We start from the raw sequence: 26,089 nt of genomic DNA, 5'->3' as shown, positions 1-26,089 counted from the left end.
ATGTCTTCCTTTAGCATTTGCGCTTGATTTGAGGGACGTGGGACAGACCTTTCTACTGTGCTCTCCCTCGCAGAGCTGACAAGAATGGGAAAATTTACATTCCTTTCTGTTGCTAATTCCCTGCTCGGAGTTGTTAAAGTTGAAACAGAATGACTTTGTGTAACCCCCTTTCTCAGGTGTACCATACATCAGAGTGTAGCGACACTTCACACATATAAGCTGCTAGCCATAACATAAAAGCAACTGCTCAGCTGTACATATTACAGCTCATAGCGACATATCGCAAACATCAAGATGCCATGTGCATCAAAATGAGCAGAAGCCGTTTCTACTGTGACATATCACAGTGCATATATAGTGACAGATCACTAAAACGATGCCATGTGCATCAAATGACTAGCAGCTATCGTAAAATGTTCTACACTCTATACACCATAATATTGTTTGGTATGACATCGATATTCAAAATTCAAGTACATGTATCTTGAATGCATAATTACTACAAAAATTAAAATTAAAATGAAACTTATCTCATAACATGAATATGGTGAAGGTAACATGCCATCACTTTTGGATAGCCTTCAAGGAGTGCAATATTGCCCCACGTAGATTCCTATAGTATATTATCATCCCCTGTTCTTCGTTAAAGTGAACGCCATCACAAAATATCGGAAATTTAGAGTGTTTAATATTTTTAAGCTTCCAATATTGCACACTCGTTTTCTGTACCAGCAGACATTTCAATTCTCTGTTGAATTTGATCACAAGTTCATTATACGATGTTGTGTCTAAAAGTCGAGTCCTAAAACGAGGCATTAGCTGACAAATTTTCACATGTGCAATATTGTAGCGTGATGTGAAAGTTTCTGCGATGCATAAAAGGCGCAGGCTTAATTCCCTCACAAACGATTCATCTGCTGTTACATTGTCAACATCATTTCCTCCTATATGTAAAATGAGTACACCTGGACGTAGATCAGCGATTTTCCTTTCTAACATATTTATATGAGCGGAACATGATAATTTCCCACCACTTATTCCAAAATAATTAATCGCCGTTGCGGATAAATTGAAGTTAGCATATTCACAATGTTCTCGGATATACGATTGTAATCTATTTACATGAGAAGATCCCGCAATCAGAATAGATACCATTGTTTTGAGATATATGCTTTCACCAAAAAAGCTAGTTCTGTTCCACATTAAAAAATTTAAGAACATAGGGATCCAACATGCCGAGGAAAATAAACATCAAAAATTAAAATCCATACCTTTCTATCCCAATTGAATAGATATGAAGAGATCAACAATTAAAATTACAGCAGAATTTTTGTTTGCGCGTTCACTGACAAGGTTCTGTGAGGGAATGGTGAAAGGCGTGAGAACCCGCGCGCATATCTTAGCATCCGACGGCCGAGAATATAAATCATACCAATTTACAGAAAGATCTTCGAGAATTGCTTTAATCTAACGGATAAGAAATTTTGCGATTAAGAAACTTAATTGCTAGCATGGGTCTGCCGTGTCAGATGTTTTACATAAATTAATTTAAGGATGTAAATTAAATATATATATATATATATATATATATATATATTTACAGAAAGGAAAAAAAACGCATGAGAACATATATATATATATAAATTTACTGAAAGGAAAAAAACGCATGAGAACATAATATGGGAATTTTTTTGACTATGTGGCAAAAAAATTATGAAAATTGGTCACATGTGCATTTTGGTTACTTTGCACTATATTCGCTAGTAAAAGCTAATCAACCATGAATATATATATATATATATATATAAGGAAAATGTAAAATTTTTATAATATTAAGGTGATAAATAATTGCACTTGATATTCCCTTTGCACATTTTTTTCAGGGTACTTCATCAAAACAGAATAACCACAATAGAGGACAATGCAATGAGTGCATTGACGAACTTAGAAAGACTGTAAGTTTGTTTTTTTAGATATATATCTTGGAATATGATTCCCTCCAAACTATAATATCTCTTGTTGTTTTCTATTATTTCAATAAGTAGACAAATTAATAGAAACTTTTAATTTCCTTGTGTGTTTTTAGGATATCAATTGTACAAACTATATGAGGGTTGTTCAATAAATAATGTCCTGAACTGTGTGTCATACAATACAGATTTTATATAACATTAAGCTTGACCTTTTCGCATAATTGAATCTAAAATAAGTTAATAATAATTTATGTGACCACTTCTCATCAGATAGTTTCATTGTGAGAAGCTGCAAAACAAAGGCTATTCGAGACACTGAATTAAAAATGAATGGTTTAGAATAAGTAAACTAGAGTGAAATTAAACGCTTCATTTAAGCTGTTGTAAAACTCGTTAAGTCTCAAAGAAATATTCACTGAAATGTGAGGAAATTTACGGGAACCATTGTTTGTTTCATAGACAAATGGGCAGGTGAATATCAATATCAATAACAGAACATATCAAAGTTTCAAAGTAGTTTATTGATAACGTCGAAAACTAGTCCGATTTTATATCATTTTTCAGAAAGAGGAAAAAATGGACAAAATTTCAACAATTTTTGCTTTAAAATTTGTAGAGCGCAAGTTTGTTCAGGATTGATATTATCATTCTACACATGATATCAAAATATCGATCCTGATCAGACCTGTGCTCGATGACTTTTACTCAAAATATCGACGTAACATATACATTTTTCTGCAGAAATCAAGGAAATTTTTATTTTACGTCATATGACGTCATTTCAAATATATAACGTCATTGCTTATAACAATATTCAGTGCTTTGAAGTCAGCATATATCCCCCTGTTTAAAAACATAATGAAAATATTTCAAAGTTTGATTTGGGGGCAAATATTGGTTACTACCAAATAAAGTTATTTCAACGAATAATCACTGATGATTGACTTTAAGACACACAGTTTATTTGATATACATCATTTGAGGAGTAGTTCACACTGTTTTAAAGAAATGTTTAACAGTAAAAAAGCTTAGTACTCAATGGTCACCGTTTGTTTTGAGATATGAGTAAAAACGACAATGTGTGAGAATATCTAAACAATTATTTTTAAATATAAGTAATTGTAGTTATCCATGTTTGATTGAAATTCAAACACATAATAAAACTTGAATCTTTTGCTTAAAAACCTCGGTAAAAAAATTACAATAAGATGTACTTGACAAAAACAGCAATGGTCTGAGAAGCGCAAAGAATTGCAGGAGCACAAAGACAATTTTATATGCAACTTTCTTTAATATTAGTGGTTTTGTTGTTCAAATTCGTGTTCAGGAGGAAATTTTATTTCTGGAAGATTATAGAAAGCAATTGTTTTTGCAAAAATCGAAAGGTTAATGAGAGGAAGGGACCAGAATCAGTAATTTGCTACATTAAATTTCTTGATGACAGCGTCCAAAGCCGGACGCCCTGAAGAGTAAAGGATTTTTTGTTATAAACAGAAAGTATTTTTTTCACATTAACAATATTTGCCAGATTTTTCGCCTTTTATTTTTTTCATTTTCCAAACACGAAAAAAACACCATTTACATAGTACATGTTGAAGAAAAAAACGATCAGAAATTGAATGAAAAATGTATCGAAATGTTTTTTAAATAAAAGAAAATATTAAGTTAAATCAATGATACTTTATCATTGGAGAGTTTTTTCTTTTTTGTTTTGCTTCTTTCCAAGCATCGAGGACACTGTTAATTGACAAGCCCTCGTAAACTGCAAAACAAAAACTTCCCAAACCCAGTTCAAATCACGTGTAAAACCATGTATTGGCTGTGTGGATCTAGATGGAGTTATTTACGTGATAATTTCTCCAAGAAAAAAAGGAACCTTTCTTTTTTTTAGGAATCACCTGCTTTCGATTTTTACTTTGTACTTCTTTTCAGATATTTGAACCAGAACAGAATGACTACAATCAAGAGCAGCATATTTACTGGTTTGACAAAGTTAACTGACTTGTAAGCTTTTTCTAAGAATCTCTTATCATTTATATATTTTGGAGTAGTCATTAACCATTTATATATTTTTGGAGTATCAATCCACTAAAGTATAGCATACTATAGTTTGATTCAACACTGCCAAGAATAAAATATCGATTTTTAGATTTGTTCTTTTTAGATTAACGTTAAACAAAAACTGAATAATGAGCACTATGATGCGTGTAATTCACTTGATTTATTCTAAAATTTAAGACAAGTATATACATTAAACCTTATTCAGGATCAAAGCTTTAATGAGGTTAATGTAAGTTACATGATTCAGATTGACTGATAATTAAGTGGAGGCTGATCATGTTAAAGTTTGATATGATAATGTAACAACCAATTTTTATTATTAACATCTTCATCACCTATATACCGGGTTTTTCTGTCAGTTAACGCAACAAGCAAGCTCTTTTGATGTGCAGTTTCTAGAACGGGGTAAAATTATTAATAAACTAGTTGATAAAGCAAGAACATCAAAAGTCCCGTATAAAGTCATCTTTTCGTTAGTTCTACGTCCTAGTCAGGAAATAAAACTGAGTTAAATGCTGACCGACGTCTTCATACTAATGGTTAGGCCATTATTTACACACTAAATTATGACGGATTTTTCGTTATTTCCCGATCATGACCATCAGCGCACGGTGGGTGTGATCGGTCAGCAGGGGATGCTCAGTCCTCCATGGCACCTGATCCGACCTCTAATGTTTCGTAGCTCGTGTTTGCCCTGCTCCTATTTTGTATTTTTTAATGTACTTTGATATTGAAAACTGTTCGTTATTTTACTTCTGTTAAAGTGATTCCTTTATATAGTTTTGCAGGTAATTAACTATTTTTTTTTATAATCTGAAAATGTCCAGGAATAGAAAGCTTTAGCCCGGGTATATTTTTGCTACCCAACCTTTCGAAAAATTTTCTTATAATTTGTGCCGCCAATTTTGATTTTAATCAATAAATCTATAGACCAATGATATCATAATGACTTCAGGATCAGGATTTCATCTTATTTTCACAGTATTTTCTTACACCAAAAAATCAAACCTTAGAAATTATTTTATACATCAATATAATGAAACATAAAACATTGATCAATTGGTTGATAGTGGGATGGCTCTTTTACCAAAACCTTGACAAGAATAGTCACTGTCACAGATTTGATAAAAGAGATATCCCACTTCCATAAAGTGGATAATTGTAAATTATCTCCATACCTGTGTTGAGATTTTGAGGCTTGTTAGAAATATTTGCGCTATCATTGCTTGTAAGACCAGAAATATAATTTACAATTTAGATGATTATTACATGTATATCATTATTAATTATAACTTTCTTTTAAAAAGAGGTTAAATTGTTATTAATTGATAGAGTGAGAAGTACCAGCCCAGTGTTTACCGTCTGAATTCAATGAATTGAAATTTTGAAGCTAGTAGGAATTATTCACGTAATAATAAACACTTCCCTGTTTATTGAATGATAAATTTTGTTATATATAAAAACCTTGCTTCTGACATAATCTCTTCACATGTTTTTCTTTTTTAAAAATTACATGAACAAATTAATTGCAATTATGGAAAACACATTTACTGGTCTGACAAGCTAACTTGAGATCTCTTAAGTTTAACAGTTCCTAACTCTATTTTATTTTGTTGGAATCTCAATCCAACAAAGTATAATATCTATATGTTGATTCGATAATGTCAAGATGTCAAGAACAGGAGGAACCTCTTTGTAGTGTTTTTTTTAATGTAGGCACGAACCTCAATAAGGAATTCGAACAGTATGATGCGTAAGGAGGCCTAAATATCTCTATACTTGTGTTTTTCTTTAAAATGAATTTAACAGCAACCCACATTATTATACAATTAATTATTCTTTTTGATGTCATTATGGTGAAATAAGGACCCGAGACCTGGCCCACGAGGTGACCTGGCCTGACTGAGGCCGCGAAGTGGCCGAGGTCAGGGCAGGTGATCAATTGGGCCAGGTCGAGGGTCCTTATTTCACCATGTTGAACTTATAAGGGGTAATCAATTGTTTTATTATACCGATATATATTGAAAAGTATGAACCTCTAACTGTTAGATTTATATCAATTCTTCCTTTGATCGGGATCGGGATTTGCTATACCCATTGACGTCTACAAGTCATGTAAGTTTTTGCATCATGATTTACTGATTAAAACCATATTTGATTGATAGCGACATAAATTGTTTAACAAGCGATTACTTTTCCTCTACACAGTTAGAATTTAACACAGAATTCAACTGTTTAAAGAGCCGATTCTACCTGTTTAATGCTGTTACGTTGAACTGAATTGTAACGATATTTTGCAATGAGTAAACCGTTAAAGATAAAATTTTACCGTATTCTGTATGGTAAAGCAAACCAGACCATGCACAATTTTAAAAACGTGTTGTTTTTCTCGAATAGTAATTATTTCATGCATGAACTTCACTCAAAAAGGAATTTTTGATTAAGAGGTCATTATTTAGCGGTCATTAATATTCATGACCGGGTCATTATATCCCACGTGCAATGATTCCTAGGTCATTATTGCTGTAAACAGTACCATTTGGAGTCATTGTTGTTTTTAAAGTTGTCTTACCAACCAATCAAATTCGAGTATTATCAATAGAGGTATAATAAACTGCTTTAACCTGAATTTGGACAGTATATGCTTTATAAATCGCCAAGAGGATGACTTTTAGATTTCATATAACTGTTTTTACATTATGAGGCATGTAATAATTTTTGAAGTGATCGATGCTTTTTCTTAACGATTAAAGTAAAACTCTTACGCATATTTGAGGATGATAAAAAAATTGTCTCTTTTACAATTTCTTTCAGGGATCTTAGCGGCAACACCATTACAACAATAGAGGAAAATGCCTTCAGTGATTTGACAAAATTGAAAATTCTGTAAGTTCGTTATTTAAAACATCTTTGGAATAGTAATTTTCCAAAGTACAATATCCCATGTTTTGATTCAATTATTTTTTTTTGACAAAATTAGAGGGATTTTAAGTTCATTGTTAAAAATAGTCTCGGGATGTCAAACCTCAAAACCGTAATTTCCCATTTAAATTTAAGTAGTTTCACGCACGATAATATTTTTCTTTATTGATTATTATTTTTGAAATACACTTTGAAATATTAACTCCATTTTCATTTCTTTTAAATGTTAAATATATCGGATGGAAATTCTTATCGACTTTGATATGTTATTACCTCTGACAATATTTTCAATGAAAATTCATCAATAAATGGTCCTGACATAATATTAGAATGTGTTTTTCAACTAAAATCCATGCATATTCAAATGGACATATTTATGTTATACATATAAACATCACATTTTTCACATTGGAAATCAAAGGAACTGAAATCGGTCTACACCATTCATTCATTAATACGGCGTTAGTGGGTGAATTCAACGTATGAAAAATGAAGCAATGAAAACTGCTGCAATATAGATTTTACAAAGCCTTAAGGAAAAAATTTATGACATTGGAAAATAAAATAAAAATGAATTACAATTATTGTAAGCTGAGTCATACTCAGTAGAGATTAGGGCTCTGTCTTTTAAAACTCGTATGTTAGGTCTATACGTACACTTTTGCAGCATGCCAACTAAAAGCAGTATATTTGCATTGTGTATTAGATATTATCAAATCAGGAGATACTCACTCCTCCGTAGTACCTGATTCTACATTGGAATATTGTGGAGGTCCGTGTTTGCTCTTTTCATGTTTTTGTATTGTTTTATAGACTTTGATTTGAATACTTTTTGTATCTCCAATATATATATATATATATATATATATATATATATATATATATATATATATATATATATATATATATATATATATATATATATATATATGTGTGTGTGTGTGTGTGTGTGTGTGTGAGGGTGAACTAAGAACTGAAATGAGACTTAATTTAATATGTTACTATTAGTATATGATCAAATTGATCGATTTTGATTTTGCATGGTAAAAAGTTGAAAGGAAAACACCTTTAAATTTATTTCAATTAATCAGAAATCGGTGATCGACCTGTTATTTGGCTGTATTGTGTACATGTCTTCAGCCCCGGGGTAGAACGGGGTACAACTTGTATATTCCATGCAAATTGTAGTGGTCAGCGTAACAATGGGCACTAATTACCTATTGTTCTTCGTCTGCGGCTACCGGTGTTATCAATAAACAAACTATACCTACACTGTACATGTACTCGCTACTTTGAAACAATCTTAAAGTTTATGGTCGCACGAAAAAAAAAATCCGTAATATTGAATTTGATGACGAATAAAATTGATAGAAAAAATATTTAGAATAGAACACTTTGGTACTATAATAAAAAAAAGATATATACATGTACATCATGTACGTTGTACAGACTTATTTTAATTATTAATTCAATTCTCAAAGATCTATCTTTCTTCAGTATTTAATTTCATTTTTTAGTTTTACGCATATTTCTTCGATCAATCAATCAATCATTTATTTGAATCTTTTTACCATTTTACATTAGTATACATAGACCATAAAAATATATAAAATGTAGGTGATTTTATACATAACAGTAGGTCTAAAAGGCATATGTGAATAAGAAACTAAACAAAAAAAAATTGTAGGTTGCTATAAATGCGAAGTAAGGGAATTTAGGCCGGGAGTATATTTTGTTTATCAGATAAAAGAATATCTCGGGGGAGGTGGTCACATGTATTTTCAGTTCTGAATCTCTGCTAACGATGGTTTGGGACCAGTAAATACGTAGACGAGAAATTGACTTCCAATTTTTAATTTTAAAAAAGTGTGCAAAATATACAATCGTATAGATATAAAGAGAAAGATTGTTTAGTGAAGCACTTTTTTGAAATAATATTATCATTAATTGTACACAATTCAGATGCAGGGAAACTCCACTTCGCTTTATCCGAGAAAAAAAAAACCTTAATTGTATGGATATTGAATGTCAGAAACATGACGTTGTGTATCGAACTCATGAATAAATGTTACAATTACTTCAGCTCTGAATTTTGTATGGTTCATTGCAATTGATTCTCTAAAATAATTTTATTCATGCATAATTATAAAAAGATTATAATTAGTATAATATCATAACTTGCATGACTTTTAAAACACACAACTAAAGAACAGGCTATCACTTAATTGTAAACAGTATTTCACCCCCTCCTTTTTGTGCTACAATCAAGAAAATTCATATAAATAAACACCAAGTCTATACTGTTCGTTTATACAAAGGTCTCGGACAAAAATGGAATTAAAAAAAATTATAATCTATGCACAAAATTCTAATTTTACAAAACTGCAAGCTCCCTATGGCAGAATGTACTAATAATTGACCCGATTCTAAAACGGAAGTAGAACTTTTACACGTGGTTGACATGTATGTTCCAGAACAACAAGCACAAAGTGTGCATTAATGGAAAAAGTTAATTCAAGTTATGATTTATTTTATTTTGTTTTTTAACTGACTGACCGCATATAACATGTTTAAGGAGTGGCGCATAATATTAGAAGCCATATGCCCATAGACTTAAAACTGTATACAATGAAAAAAGAATTAGCCTAAAGAAAGACATGTATATATATTTCATTGACTGAAAATCACACTGCATTAGATTTATGTCATGTAGTGTACAATACTTAAGCCTTAACAAATAATGAGAGAGAGAGAGAGAGAGAGAAAAAGCTAGAAAGCGACACAATGATATAAAATTCGCAGGGAGAGCTTGCTGTCTACATAATATATAAAAAATAATAATTAAAGATGCTTCAATTTAATTATTTAACCCTGTCACATTCTTCTATAAAATAACAAAGTGTACGCTTAAGACTAGATTTTATGACAAATATTTAATACTGTCTTGTTAAAATGAGAGCTTAATTTAAAAGTAAATGGAAAGGGGGGGGGTTTAACTTAATGTGCTCATGCATTTTCAGTTCTCCACACGGTAAAATAAATTGATATTTACAACCATTGACTGTATTAAAGTATTGAAGATACCCACAAAAAGCGTTTGAGGACAGTACACAGACATGTGAGAAAAATATGAGATGAGATTTTTTTAACCTATATGAACAAACATTAAACTTTTTTAAAAAGTCATTGGGAAGAAAAACCACTGCAAATACAATAGAATAATTTTCCTCAGATAATGTCATCTACGTGTAAGGAGAAATTTAAAGAAAAAACATAAACATTTATGAAAGCTTATGTTAACATTATGGTCTAAAAATAATTATAATGAAATTAATAGCTGAAAACTGAAAACAAATTATTAAAATGTGACTTTTTTATTTAGAATAATTTATTTTGTAATTGACTGTAATGGATTTGTTAAAATACTTAAAAAAAAACCAAATAATCATTTCTCAGGCTATTTTAATCCATTCAGAGGTTAAAAACAATGACCACAGTAATTATCAGTAAATCTCAGCATCGACAGTACCTCAACAGTAATTATCAGTAATTCTCAGCAGCGACAGTACCTCAACAGTATTTATCAGCATTTATCAGACTCCACAGTAAAAGACGACAGTAATTATCAGTATTTATCAGCAACAGCTAAAATTATCAGCAACAACAATAATAATAACAGTAAATATCAGTAATTATCAGCAAGAACAGCACCGTATCAGTAATTATCAAACATTATCAGTAAAATTTGGGATTCTCAGCACTTTTTTCGTCCAGTAGTGACCCACCCAAGATATCTAGGTTATTGTTAATACACACTTTTCGAGAGTTTAGGATTAGACTCGCAACTATCTGAGAGATAAGGGTTAGTTTTCGCATTTATTTATTTATACTTATTTTTTAAAGCTTGACATTGAGGTTTGGTGCAGTGGTACTATGACGTCATAAACGTTAATTATTTTCCGCACCATCGAACTTTGGCGTGTCAGATCATCGGGGATTAGCGCAGACCATCGGACTTTGGCGTGTCCATCGGACTTTGGAGTCCCATCGCACTTTGGAGTCCTACACACACACACACACACACACACACACACACACACACACACACACACACACACATACATGTATATATATATATATATATATATATATATATATATATATATATATATATATATATATATATATATATATATATATATATATATATATATATATATATATATATATATATATATATATATATATATATATATATATATATATATATATATATATATATATATATATATATATATATATATATATGTTGATGGTAGTAAATTCGAGTTTCAATCAAAATAAGTCCCTCCGCTCTGGAAGTAAATTTTAACAAACATTTTGTAAATGGGAAGATTTTTTTTATACTTTGTTGTATATTGTATAAACAGTGAACAGATAATCAGAAAAAGAAAACTTAAGAAGAAAATATAGACTGTAAATGCTGTAGTATACAGATATATCAAAGACCAGCCCACAGATGAATTTAATTGTAATAAGTCGTAATTTTTTTATCCAAGAATATACTGGCTAAATTATTTCTCACTAAATACAATTTGAATTTTTTTTTCTTGTATAAGTATTTATTGCCTTGTTCCACTTTCTTAGGACGAAAGTATATTGTATATGAAAATTAGTATTACGGTCATTCTATCAGATAGATTGAACTTAGATCTGTTATTTACTTTCAATCTTTTTAACTTTATCTCAGGGCCTTATATGGAAACAGGATAACTACCTTTACAAACACTACAATAAGCGGGCTGATAAGTCAACCAGTATTGTAAGTATCTCATAGCAGGATTACTACAATAAACATCACAACAAGCGGGTTGACAAATTTACAACTATTGTTAGTATCTCAGAGTAGGATTAATAGCATAGAAACATCACAGTAAGTGGGTTTATCTATTAGGGATTAGGATAACTACCTTAAAAACATCACAATAAGTGGGTTGACAAATCTGCAACTAATGTAAGTATTTCAGACTATTTTTATTTTAAGTGCGTATACGCAGTACAGTTAAGGCAACATTTTCTATAAAAACTCACGGAATCCGATACATATAATGTTTAACAGTTTTATTTTTGAGCAAGTCACTCTAGTTCAAATATCTATTTGTTATCTTTAAGAGTATGTCCATCGCTTTTCACATTGGTATTTTTGACATCATGTGACCCCCTGAAGTCACGTGGGCTCCGATTTTAGGTCAAAAAATGAGATGTCAAATTTAACCAAAAAGTGCAAGGGCAAGGCAAACAAAAAATTAACTGCATAATGTTTTATGTTGTCTCTATGTATCTATACTTTCTCAAAAGTGATGCTCATTCAGTTAGTTTTCCGATATAATTAAGTTATTCAGCTAAAACAGACAGTTATGTATGAAAAATAGGATATTTTCCTAATTTCATCGCGAATTATAAAATTACCTAAAGGATTACAAAGAAATGAGCATCACTTTTTGAAAACATTACAATAAAATAAATAATTTAAAATAAACACCTACTTTTTAGATTGTCGCCTTGCCCTTGCACTTTTTGATTAAAAATGAAATCTTGGAAGAGTCAATCTAATTATAGTTTTCAAACGCATCATTGACCCAGCATGGGAGATAACTCTTGAGTACTTGATACAGTTTGTTTACCTCGTAAATTTTAAATAAATATACATGCGGATAGGGCTGGACCCTTTTTATTTTACTAAATCATTGCAAAACGGTATGCATAAAATCCTTGACATTTCTTTCTTTTCTGTGTATTCGTTCTCCATACGTTGTATACATTTAACTCTTTCAAACCTCCCGCATTTCCTCAAAGATGTGTATATACATGTACACTCTATACATGAATAGGTCTAAATATTGCCGATATATTTATTTAGAACACAAATGGTTTATTAAAATATAGCCTCCATTAATAATTAATCAAATATCTATTCCCCTCTCTCACTACTGTACGCAAAGGCGTCGGAACCCGGGGGAGGGGGGTAGCCTCCCAACAAGTTTATTAAGTTATTTGCAAATTATATACATAATGTAGGCATTGGAATTTACCTTTTTCTTTTGGTTTAGCCCCCCCTTCAATTAGCCCCCCTTTACTTTTGCTTCGACGCCTATGGTACACATACTTGTGTTAATATTTTTTTTTCTTTCTGCATACGAGATCATGTTCAGATCTACGATCACTTTCAATCAGACCGCTTACTGTTAATTAAGGGATATAAACGAAGTTATAAGTTTTAGGAACTAATCAAAAAGGATTGGGGTATACTCCTGTATTTGTTAAGGGGATAGCCATTTTATATTGAGGGTGAGGGGCTGGCAGATCTTAGAAATAAATACTTGCAGATCAGTGATCTTCCCCTCCCACGAATCAGTGGTTTTTTTTTTTCTTTTTTTTTTTTTTTTTTTTACATTTTTTTGCATGTTAGACTTTTCAATGAAGAGGAAAATAAATAATCTGTCCTTTATCTATAATTGATCAAAAATAAATATTAATCTTTCCTTCATTGACATGAAAATGAAAAAAAAAATATGCTTGGAAAAACTCACCTGCCCCCCCCCCTTCCCGCAGAATCAAATGGTCGTCCCCTATCCTATTTTGAATCAATATAGGGGGATCTCTAGTCTCCTGTTTTTGGTCATATTATTGAAAAATAAATGAACAAAATGCACATGCTGGAAATAAGATCTTGATGGACATTAGTACCCTCCACACAAAATAGTATGCAAGTTAAGATTTTCAAATCTTAATGGCCTTTTCAACACCTGTACAGTAAATATATGAAAAAGTCAAATTATTATTTATCTAGAAAATTTATTTAATAAACATTTCTTTTCAAATCCAATGACAGACTGTAGGAATGCTGGGCAGGTGCAAATTATTTCCATCACTTCTTGTTCTTGTGGATAAAATGAATTCTGAAAATATAAGAAAATCAGGAAATACCATTATTGAAAGTAATTTGTGTTTAAAAAAAATGAAATAAACAAATGCATTGAAACAATTAAAATAAGGTGCATATACATGTTTTCAATTCTTCTGTTATTTTTATTATCAAAACTTTGCATGGTTTATAGCTAATATTGAGCATACCATTTTCCTTAAATGGTAGATTAACTTGCTGCCTGAATGTATCCATTTGTCCTACGGTTAGGAATGGCTAGGCCTACAACACAATATATATGCAGTTACATGCCATGAGATTACTAAATATACATTGTAGAATAAAATGGCATTACTTTGACAAAACAAATTATGCTACATTGTATACTGTAGTGAATTTATGTTAACCATATAAATGGGGAAAAAAATGTGTTACAAAACTTCTCTGGGAAAGTGAAACCTCTGACATTTACAATAGTTATTGATAGAATATTTTCTTAAAAAAATTCTGAGTTTCTCTTTTACAAAACTGAAAAAAAACCAAAATCTAAAGTACATGTATGCAAACTTTAAAAATGTTAAATGCTTTAGAAGTATACATACCCTGTGGAGAAATGATGCATTTTTTATTTGTTCATTCTTTAAGACTGAAACTCTGGACAACAGCTACAATGATAAAAGTATTATATAAATATTTTTAATGTACATGTAAATATAAACAAAAAATGAATATTTTTTAAATTAATTTAGAATATCTAGGAAATTACAACCATAGATCTGATGTGGGGGTTCTATATATGTTTTCAACACAATGATACTGATAATTTTTTTTTAATTGTGTAGCATATTTGTATGTCAAAAGACATCATTGCTTGTTTAGGCCTAGTCACTAGTGAACTGACACAATGAAAACATCTCATTTTTGTGTTACTGATGACCTCCATTATTACACATATTGTCTCAAAGAAAATGAGCTAATTGACATGAACTCAGTACATATTTAGTGCAATTAATTTTTAATAATTTTAAAAAGTGTGCAACTTGAACTTAGTATGGGGGGGGGGTTGCACACAAGGCACTACCTTTCAGTTTTTCACTGACTGTGATAATACATTTAAATGAACATGAACACACTCGGGTTTTTATGTTAACAAAAGCATGTCTACATATTGTAGATCTAAACATGTACCTACATATGTACATACCTGGCCTCGAATTACAGTGCAGTGATGGATCTACGGATCTGGTGCAAATCGTCTGTTTTCTGCTATTTAATGTCCTCATATTCTCGTAAAAGGGAGAAGCAATGCCTTGTCTCTTATTTTATTCCTATTTTCTTTAAAGATTGTGTGGTTATTGCATTTAAATCCACTGCAAATCTCAGCTGATGCCGCCACGATATTGCTGTTTATTACAAATTCTTGCAAATATCGGTAAATAGTTATTTTGAGCACCATTTCCTTATATGGATCAATCAGGGCGGAGCAATTGTCATGACGTCAGACCTCATTATGTCTTCATTACCATATTTTTTTCATGTGTTGCCTTAACTGTACTGCGTAAAAATCGGACCATAAAATGCACCCAATAATAAACATGGTACCATTGCGTGTATAGGTAAAATTTTCAGTTGTTTACAACTTTGCAGTTGGGTAAAGATGACAAATGGAAATGGACGGTTCTCTAGATAAAAAAATACATAATTTGTAAGATTAAGCGATACATTTAAGGACTTACCCTGTATCAGAACAAGTAATGAGGTTCTTATGTACATGTTTAAGACATTTCGATTGTAGACTTGTGAAATGATATCGTAGTTATATAATTTTAGCAAAATTATTATATACGTGAAGTTTTTAGGTTTTATATAAAGTTCTCATTACTTTATTCAGGACATTGCATGATAATCCTTATCACTGCGATTGCAAGTTGATTGGAATGCTCGATTACATAAAAACTGGATTTGTCAGTGTTCCTGAACGAATACGCTGCTTCACTCCTGAGAAATTAAAGGGAATCAAATTGGTCAGCCTATCATCTGCAAACTTGACCTGTTCCGAGATGACCACTATACCTATAACGACCACCGAAACAGAGGGCGAGACAACGGAATTCATAAAAACAACCTATGAAACCAACTCTTCACCGTTAAAAGTAAAGAACTTTCTGGTTATGATACAGATTTCTTTGTATTTGCTTGTTAATACCATGATTTAGTAATAGAATTCATAAATTGTGAATGCACATTTTGTTTGCGAACAAATCGGAAATAAAATGCTAAAAACGAATGGAAAGTTAATAGGATAGCTGGATTTTTTCCCCTGGAAATATCAGTGAGTTTCCCGGAAATACTGATATTTCCCGGGAAATAGTGGGAAATACTGTAAATGTATTATATTAAGCGTGTACGATTTATTTCGGAAATTGACTTTTGAAAACGTTTGCTTAGTTTAGAATCAGCGCAGTTCCTAATTTCCTCTATAATGTATAAGGTGAAAGACATTTAACGTTGTTATTGAATTACCTGAAGTTTTATTTTCCGCCTAATTAGCCCTAAAAAGAATCAATATACAACCAAATGTAATATGTTTACAGTAATTGAGAGCTAGTAATAACGATCACTACAATCATGTTTGCTTGGGTATCGATCTGTAGAACATTAAAGTATAAGCTGGTCTAGCTGTCTTTTATTTACAAATATGATTATTCCTAGAATTAAAAAAGAATAAATATAGCGCAGTTTATAAACATTTCACCCTCCTTTGTTTGTGTTAAGTAAGATAAATTTCTTAACAGTTATTAAGAAAAAAAAAATTAAGATCCTATTTGGACTATCTTTATTTAACTCGAAAAGTATTAAAAGAGCAATAGAGTCTCAAATATCTTAAGAATATCAAAACCAAAAAAAAAGAAGCTTTTCAGACCTACTCAAGGTAATATTGATAAAAAAAAGAATACAAAGCTATCCATTTCTTTAAAATGACTTATTGTAAGAGTAAAGGTGTTAATATTTGGATAATAACAATTCATTACAATCTTGGATCTATAATTAATAAACGTAATAATTTTATATAACTGAAATAAAACGTGAATAGAATTAAATATTTTTAAAACACAATCATGATCCAGAGCCGAGGAGTAGTGATATACTGTAAAAGCACAAATATTCGTGGTCGATGAAATATCATTTATTGCGTTGTTAACAATTATCAACAAAATCAAATCATACACGAAATTTTATATGACTATATATTGAATAGGATAACATTCAAAACAACGAAATTAAATGCCAACTAAACTATTTTTGATGACAAATCAACAAAAAACAAAAAAATATTTGCTTCTACAGTATTTCAAATATAAGAAAATGCAGTTTTAGACATATTCAGATTTATTTATCTTTTACATTGATATATGTTCATTTTATTTCTAAGATTTTTTTTTATAGTTTCAAGTAAATTAAGGAAAAAAATTGATTTTGGATTTCCCAGTATAGCCCAGGTTAAAAAATGTTAGTATTTAAGGAATGTTTTTTGTAGTGTGAGTTATTTGTGTGTGTATCACACAGACTTGCCACTTAGGCATACTGTAAACCAACTTTTATTCGCGACGACTCTATTTCGCGATTTGCCGGGGGTAAACCAGTTCGCAACGATTAATTTTAGCGATCAAGCCTATTTAGGTTTCTTTTTAATAGACACATAGACTTTAAGAACCGGTTCGCGGTGAGAAATATTCGCGATGAAGAGGCTCTCGCGAACTTCGCGAAAATTCCTCGCACGCGAATAAAAGTTGGTTTACAGTATTTAATGTGCCTACGTGCAAGTATGTGTGATTCTCACACCAATAATTCACACTAAACTTAAAAACATTCCTAATATTTACATTTTACATGTTTGGAAGCACCGAAAATATACCAAATATTTGAATTTCTCGCTGCCCTTTATTGTTATAAATTTACTAACGTCGCTGTAGCCCTATTGTGACGTCACGGTAACGCACGTTTCTCCGTGTATGTTTCTACGCTTGAGTATACACGAAAAGGATTTTTAAATCAATTTCACTGTTGGCTTAGTAGAAACACACAGTGAATGTAAATATTTCCTTATATAAGCAAATCAAATCCGGTACATGCTATATTAAGTTAAACAGAAACAAGATAGAATTAGATGCAGAATAAGCGGTGATGACACTGCCGCACAAATATCCAAAGTTCAGCTGTTTAGTTGGTATTTGTAAAGGATCGAGTTGAATCAATAACAATGGAGAGAGTTTGCCCTGTTTATGTGTCGTCACATTCCGCTAGACTGAGAAAGATCAGAAGATTTAATTAGTCTTTAGAACATTCTTCCTAGTATTATTCATCTTAGTCCTGCTCTGATCCTTTTTTTCTGTGTTTTATTACATCGTACAATACAGAATCATGACGTCACAATGTGTCGTTACAATATGGATTTGCTTATACGAGCCCAAAGCAAAAAGGTCCCTCTGAGGGCTCTTTTAAGCCTAATACAAAAGCGTTTACCTAGCACTAACTCACATGTGTACTGGATAAATTTCTCCGCAGTGATTGTGTCCATATATAAGGCTACTATAAATGTGATCGATGAAGATAACAAACTGTATAAATTGATAAAGTTAGATATATTAAAAGGTTAAAGATTACTTTTTTTCTGTTCAACAATGCATTTTAAGATTTTGATTTTATTGTCATGTACATGTGTTCATTTTTTATGATTATGGCCCCATAAAGAGTTTTTCAGGATATTGTACATGTATGAACTATACATAAATACAATACAGTTTTATCTGTAATGAGTGATGGATAAGATATAAAAAAAATGTATGGCATATTGTAAAGTTGATAAACAATATACACAGGATATATAACATTTAGAGTTGCAATAGTGTTACCATTCAATTATAAAGAATACCTTCATAAAATTATTACATATGTATCAAGTGTTATTATATTGTAATAAATATAAATGAAAAAAAGCAAATGTCAAATTAGTGTAAATTACAGTTTCTTTATAATAATGTTGTTATTTATTATATGATTGAATAATTTCATTCTCTCTGATTTTTTTAGATCCAAACTTGTTAGAAAAATACTACGTTATATTGACCAGCACATGATCTTCCAGGTCAATAAGGCATTGTTGCAGGTCAATATAATGACTCACGTGACCTTTAAGATCAATATTATGAGTTATTACAGGTCATCATCACAAATTATTGACCTGTTCCATGTTTTCTGTCACAATGTGTTTTTGTAGAAATTTGTTGTTTAAACTTTCAATTAAACCAATGAAATAGACTTGTAGGAGTTTCCTATAATTTTATAATACAATAAACAGTTATTGCTATTTTGCGGTCAAAATGATGACTTAGTGACCTTCAAAGTACAATATTCACTTAGCCGTACGGGCTCAGTGAATAGTGTACTCCTCAGGTATCCACATCATCGTATTGACCTAAAAACAGCAATAATTGTATGATATCAAAATAATATTGATACAAGTAATATTATATTTTTTTTCTTTATATTAATCAAAATTGTTGGTGAGTTTTTATTTTTTTTTTTCTTTATATTCTGCAAACCCTTGAAGTTTGTTTTTCCTCTTTTATTTTAATGTAATATTGATTTCATTTAAAATCGACTTACGACTAACAAAATTCATTTCTTGAACTAAAAATGACATGCTATCTTTCAAGTTTTCTCCTGTCCAATATATTTCATAGCAGTTTTATCATTAGGTTTCTTACTTCGTTTTGAGACAAATACCAATTAAGCTCAACAGTGTCGAAGCGGCTTTGATTCTCGATGTTTATGGACCCATTACTCAGTTGTCCGTAATGGAAATTTTTAAGCCAAGTTTTAAAATTAAGATGGACATATACATGATATATACAGTGTCTTTAAAAGTAGGTCAGAGTATATAAGGGTTTTAAAGAACGATATATGATGAGAGTCAAATTTGGCCTCCTTAAAATAGATATTTTAGAATGATACTCCAATGTTTATAATTGATTTTTATTTCGGAGAATACATTATACTGGAAATATATCCATTTGAATTTTTACATTTACGTTCCTGACGTTTTTTTTCTTACGGAAAGCATTGAGTGTAGTTTGGTACAGACTTAAATTTTCTGTAACTAATTAGTCTTGTATAGATACATCTTGAATAGAAATATTCAGTTTGTCCAAGTCTCCGCTCAATATTTTCTGATAAACAAAAATGAATGAAAATAAGCAGTTTTATATAAATATGCAAAAATTGCGGGAAAACATGAACTTTATGTTTTCATATTTCTAATTAAATGGAACTTTTTATCAAATTAAAAATTTAAATATAGCCTTGCAAATTGGACCTTTATTAAAAGAAAAATTATAACATTCAGTGTAAGGCCATTTGAGTCACTTATCAGTTATTGTTCCTTAAGGACAGATGATAAAAACATTTTTTTTTTCTTTAAAAAAGATTTAATATCATGTCACAAGTTAAGAAAAGTGGATATTTTAGAATATTTTCTTCAAAGAATTGGAAAATTAAATAGACTAGGAAAATATTAGTAATATTTCAATAAAAAACATATATAGACAAATCACATTTAGTAAAGGTTTACAGGTGAAAACAAATTTCAGAAAATGTTACCTTTGTGCTAAAAGTGTTGTATAAACTTTAGAAAAATATACCAAGCCAGGTAAATTTTAAGAAGAGGAGCCGTGTGCTCTTTCTCATGATCAGGAAATAGTAGAAAAATCAGTAGTCAATTCAGTGTATAAATAATGGACTAGCAATTAGTATGAAAATCGTTAGTCAGCATTTGACTGATAAATTGTATTTGCTGACAAGGTCATTGTATCGACCATAGAACTTACGAAATGATGACTTTAAACGAGACTGCTGATATTCTTGTTTCATCAACATGCTTGTCAATAGTTTCCTGGTTATAGAAATTGTTCATACGTAGAGCATTTTCTTGCGTAACGAATCACCTGAGATACATAAGCTCCGTTTGCAGGTGATAATGGTATATTGCTGCATAAGTAATTGAATTTGACGATACAAAAGTTAAAGTCATAACGTTAATTATATAGCTTGGTTATTAGATTACCATTAACGTCTTTTTCAAGTAAAATACACACGTATAAAACAGATGTGTCATACTCTGAGGTATTTTTTATCTCAAGCTCACCGGGATATTTCGTGTCGACGAAGGTATGGAAATTAATATTGTTAATTGACTATGCGTCGTATATATATCAAAATATCAAGTTGAAGGCCACAGCAAGTGTTTTTTTCTTTCACACATCGTGTACAAATTATGCGTCATATGAATATAAAAATAGATCTACTTATAACGGAGCGCAATTTGAACGCATAGGTATTCCAAGAGATTGTAGGAATACATGGTCTCTCAAACCCACATAGATATTGTCAATCAGAAATTCAAGCATCTCTTTGATGTCAACATTAAAGTACTTATGTGTAAAATAAGAATGTGTTTTTACGATATGATTTTGTATATGACCAATGACCAGGTACCGGTAAGTAAATTTACGAGTTCCATTGTTATTGAAAAAACAGCTTTCAATGTTATCAAAAAGCCTGGACTTTTATTTATCGTAGGGAATGGTTGTGTATAAAGTTTAAAGGTCGTAAGTTTTAAAGCTTTGATTTTGGTAAAATCTTATGATTTCAAATTGTCTGAAAGTTCTTTGGAATTTTTATTCACATCTGATTCACACCTCTTCTGGCATATATTGTGAACAATTTCTAAAACGAAATAAATTATTGACAAGCAAGTTAATGAAATAAGAATATCAGCAGCCTCGTTTAAAGTAATCATTTCATTTGTTCTACCGTCGATACAATGGGCTTGTCAGCAATTACAATTTATTATTAAGTCAAATGCTGACTGAAGTTATTCATACCAATTGTTAGTCCAATATTTATACCGAAGTTGATGATGGATTTTTGCGTTATTTTGCGATCATGACAAGGAGCACATGGCGGGTGTGAACGGTCAGCAGAGGTTGCTCACTCCTCCAGGATACCTGATCCCACCTCTGATGTTTCGGAGGTTTGTTCTGTTCCTATTTTGTATTGTTTTATGGGTTTTGTTCGTTTACTCCATATCCTTTTTGTTTAGAATGTCTTCTTGCATTACATGTACATGTAGAGCTAAAGTATTCCATGATTTTAAGAAATTTTCGATCATAATGCGATGTATCGGCAGTTAAGGGAAGTAAAGGCCTAAAGTGCACTAAGATATTCTATGGGAGGCCACAAATATCCTACTTGCGTACATTTGATTTTTGATGGAGAATTTAAAAGGACACAATGTTATATCACCAGCATATGTTAATTTATTTATCCAATTGAGACCTTACTATGGGTGTATAGAAGAGTCTTATTAATTGGATTAATGAGGATTTATTTTATTTTTTTCTAAATCTGTAAGAGGATTTTGTTCCATAAATTTGAAAAGTATTTGACAGTGTGTACAATCCTGAAACATATGTTTAATTAGCATAAGACGGTAACAAGGGCTATGTCTACCACAGAGTACAGGGACACATTTGAGATCCGTATCCACTTAAAATACACGAGGTGTAAGTGTTTCAAAAATAATTTGTGGACCCCCTAAAAGCGAGCGAAGCGAACATTAACGACAATAACTAAGCGGAGAGAAAATTCGAACAACTGCACATTCATTTGATAGATTTGTTTCTGCAGTAGCATTGGACCAACAATGCATCGCCTTGTACACAAGAATAACAACAAAAGTTAAACGAGTAAATTTGTGCCCCACGAGGGCCCTTAATTGGTCGATAAACAAATTGAATTGAATATTGTCAGCCTAGAAAGCAAGCTTACATTGATCCAATGTTAGGCCACCGTTCAGGGTTTAAACTTAACTAAAATTTCCACTTGCCATGTGTGTTCCGAACACTTCAAGTTTAGGAGCCCACAGTTAAATGTGTTAGCCCCCAGTCTCTGCCGTGTGTATGTGTGTGTGTTTTTTTAAATCTTTTGTAGACACTGGGACAAGACTAGATACTAATAAAATGCATGTATCAATACTTAATCAAAGGAAGTAAAATTGAATTCGATCGAAACTTTTTCTATCTTTTTTTTTGTCATGGTATTATCTATGCCCCTTCATATATATTTATCCTACCTCTGATAAAAATCGTGAAATTTCATTGGCCGAGAGCAATCCTGCATGAAACGATGTTATGCTGTCTACCCACCTCAGATCGCTAATGTGCCCCCACCACGTGATCTACCTACCATATATTAAAAAATTTACCAACCACACATCATCGGCCCACTTCGACTGGAACTATGGTAAGTGCCGGAGTTACTCGAGTAACAGCCGAACTGAATACACTGCTTTCGCGTGACCCGCATGCATAACTGAGTCACAATGCGTCTGACGACAACAATGGATGCAAAACGTCTTGCTTTGACGCTCCGTGAGACGGTTTTTCAATACTATAAATATTTAGTCCTCTAGAGAACTATAGGCAGGATAAATTTGTTATGTAGACACTTAGAGAGGTAATAAGGAAATATGTGGTGTCCTTGAAATGATATATATTGGGCTCGGCTTACGCCTCGCCTTACGTTCTTTTTCTCAAGAACCCCACATATTTCCGTATTACCTCTCTAAATGTCTTTATAAGAAATAGTGTATTTGCTCCTTCAACTGATAAATTGACAATAACACATTATATTAAAGATTTTTTAGGTTTAATATTTCAAATGCAATGTGTCTGAAATGAGTAAAAACACTTACTACTTTTACTAACAATAGGACCATGCCGCTGTGATTTATTTTTAAATCAGTTTTAAATCAAAAACCTGCAGAATATATCAGTATGTATGTCTGTTCTTCAGAAGTAATGGAACTTGGAATGAAGTACGCCGCCTGCAGAATTTTGTTTTTCATACTAATTGTAAGTCCATTATTTGTACACTGATCGACAAAGGATTTTTCTGTTAATTCCCGATCATGACAATATATTGTCGTGTTATGGAATCGCTGATTAATATCGTTGATTACGGACAGACCTTGAATACCCTTCCAGCAAAGCCTAGAGTTCTTACGTAGGGTGATGCTGTAGTGCAGAGTTTTTTTTTTGTTTCTGTGTAGAAAAAATCTAAAGATATATAAGAATATATGGTCTGGAAATGAGGTGTAGCATTATTTTCAAATGTTTCGAATTATCCTTTAAAACAAAAAGTAGAGTGGAACAAATTGCGTTAACAGGATTCATAATTTGCAACATAATGTACAGTGTATTGTTAGTATAAATAAGCCTTCGCACCCTGCTAAAATAACCCGCTTTAGGGTATGTACAGTCTTGATGTGTAGGTCTCTTGACTTGAATATATTTAACTTAACAGAGTACATGTTATAAATTAATTAGTTTTGTACTTTATACTTTTTTAAGAATAGGAAAATTCCAGTATAATTGTACTTTATTTCCTATGTAGCTTGTAACATGAGCTTTGATTGGTTACACAGTCGGTTGTAAATTTCAGATCACCCGACTTGAGCCGGGGGTAAATAAAACATGACGTCGCAATGCATAGTTTTTGAATAATGCAAATAACATGACGTCACAATGCACTCTAGTACGTAGTAAATCTTATCTATATGTTAAGACACAGTAGATTTGGTTTATGTTTTTACAACGATCATTAGGCATTATTTATTATATGTAATGTTTTCTCTAGCTTTGTAAATGATATCCGATACTAACCCATACATTTAACTTCTATTCCTAAAAGTTTATCAACTTACCAACGGTTCAAAAGAGATCGTTTCTTAAAAAAAAAACAAAAAAACTCGAAAATATAAATCTTCTGAAAGACTTTCCAAATCCTTAGAGGACTGTTTCGGACAATTAAAAGGTAAATAATCTATCAAAAATTGGAGTAAATATATCATTAATTATTGGATAACATTCTTTAGGCGAAGACAAGCGTAAATTACAAGGAATAATACCTAAAATGAGCTAAAAATCGGCGGCGTAAATCGAAGGTTTTTACAACGCATGGGCATTTACATCTCTACATTTATTTGTCCAAGTTTTCTCAAGCAAATCGTTACAGTTCTGCAGCTAGTTTGAATCAGTAGACAAGTTCATCGGTCCATTGGATGAGTGCATCCTCTAAAATACTGAAGAAGCTACCATGAAAATGATCCCTCACTGCTCAAAAGCGCTGACACGCAATGTTAGATCAACTCCTTTCTCCAAGTTTCTTGGACACAGACTTATACGTTGTGCAACACTGTTTATAAAAGAGGAAATTGTGTTTTTTTTTTTCTGGTAAGGGGCATCTAAGTAGAATTATATTTCGCCTGCACAGGCTTATTCATTGTGCAACACTGTTTATGAAGGAGGACATTCTGTTCATTTTTTTTCTGGTAAGGGGCATCTAAGAAGAATTTTGTTTCACGTACACAGATTGAAAATATCATATATTATTGTTGAGGAGCACTACCTTGCCAGCAAATAAGATAATCAATTGTCAAAAGACAGATGTTTATTGGTTTTGTTAAATTTTAATTTACCGTTCATCGTATATTGTCCTAAAACAATTGACATTTTTATCCCTTACATAGGAATCCTAGTTACTGGAAGATATTAATATAAATTGGATGCAGTCATACACTTAGAATCCATAAGTTAAACAAAACAGTGTCTGTGTTTTTTATCTTAACAGCTGGTAATATTTAATGTTCTTCAATTTTTTATGTTTTTTTTTCATATAAATTGCGCACTGAGTATTAATTTTTTGAAAATTAGATAATGATATCACATGCAACTACATGTATAATGAATGGTTGCTTAACCATCTTTCCGGGTGGTTCACTTGTAAAATAAAATATTTCAGCGTAAAAGGTATGTAAGCTTTAAAATATATCTCATTATTTTGGTTTTTATTGTTTTAAGTTTGGTATTATATGAACCGCTCTAATGTATTTTACAATTTGTGTTTGTCGATGACTCAGGAAAACCGTATAAGTACTTCTCTGTGTGGTTTTATATACGCTGCAGATTTTTGTATACACCTAAATGTATCAACTTCTCTTAAAAAACAAAAACAAACAAACAAACAAAAAAAAAAAAAAAAAAAAGAAACACTGACTATATCGTACACAGTACTGTTGTTAATTTTT

General features: G+C 31.3%; 1 protein-coding gene and 1 long non-coding RNA gene across 3 annotated transcripts; one reads left to right on the top strand and one right to left on the bottom strand.

Moving 5' to 3' along the window:
• Positions 1–1,848: 1,848 nt before the first annotated feature.
• LOC134258005 (slit homolog 2 protein-like) lies at positions 1,849–16,630 on the top strand. Its single transcript, XM_062740567.1, has 5 exons — positions 1,849–1,955; positions 3,906–3,977; positions 6,849–6,920; positions 11,707–11,778; positions 15,773–16,630. The coding sequence occupies exons 1-5, from the start codon at positions 1,927–1,929 to the stop codon at positions 16,095–16,097; spliced, it is 570 nt and encodes a 189-aa protein (XP_062596551.1). The 5' UTR covers positions 1,849–1,926; the 3' UTR covers positions 16,098–16,630.
• Positions 13,792–15,277, bottom strand: LOC134258006 (uncharacterized). Of its 2 annotated transcripts, XR_009990055.1 has the most exons (4): positions 15,086–15,277; positions 14,484–14,546; positions 14,091–14,163; positions 13,792–13,915 (listed from the first exon to the last, which is right to left on the bottom strand). It is a non-coding gene; the product is annotated as an uncharacterized LOC134258006 (long non-coding RNA). The 2 variants fall into 2 exon arrangements; XR_009990054.1 differs by having other exon boundaries at positions 13,792–14,163.
• Positions 16,631–26,089: the final 9,459 nt, after the last annotated feature.

Source organism: Saccostrea cucullata, unplaced genomic scaffold (assembly GCF_032062105.1).
Source record: "Saccostrea cucullata isolate Sc308-1 unplaced genomic scaffold, CSIRO_AGI_Scuc_v1 ctg864, whole genome shotgun sequence".
Taxonomy (NCBI): Eukaryota; Metazoa; Mollusca; class Bivalvia; order Ostreida; family Ostreidae; genus Saccostrea; species Saccostrea cuccullata.
The sequence above is the reverse complement of the archived record's forward strand: the minus strand, read 5'-3'. Positions and strand labels throughout refer to the sequence as shown.

Excerpts from the sequence above, each read along its gene's own strand:
- LOC134258005 (XM_062740567.1), top strand. The coding sequence starts at position 1,927 with ATGAGTGCATTGACGAACTTAGAAAGACT. Across the intron at positions 1,956-3,905 it reads TTGACGAACTTAGAAAGACT|ATATTTGAACCAGAACAGAA; the intron begins GTAAGTTTGTTT and ends ACTTCTTTTCAG. Across the intron at positions 11,779-15,772 it reads CTGATAAGTCAACCAGTATT|GACATTGCATGATAATCCTT; the intron begins GTAAGTATCTCA and ends TACTTTATTCAG.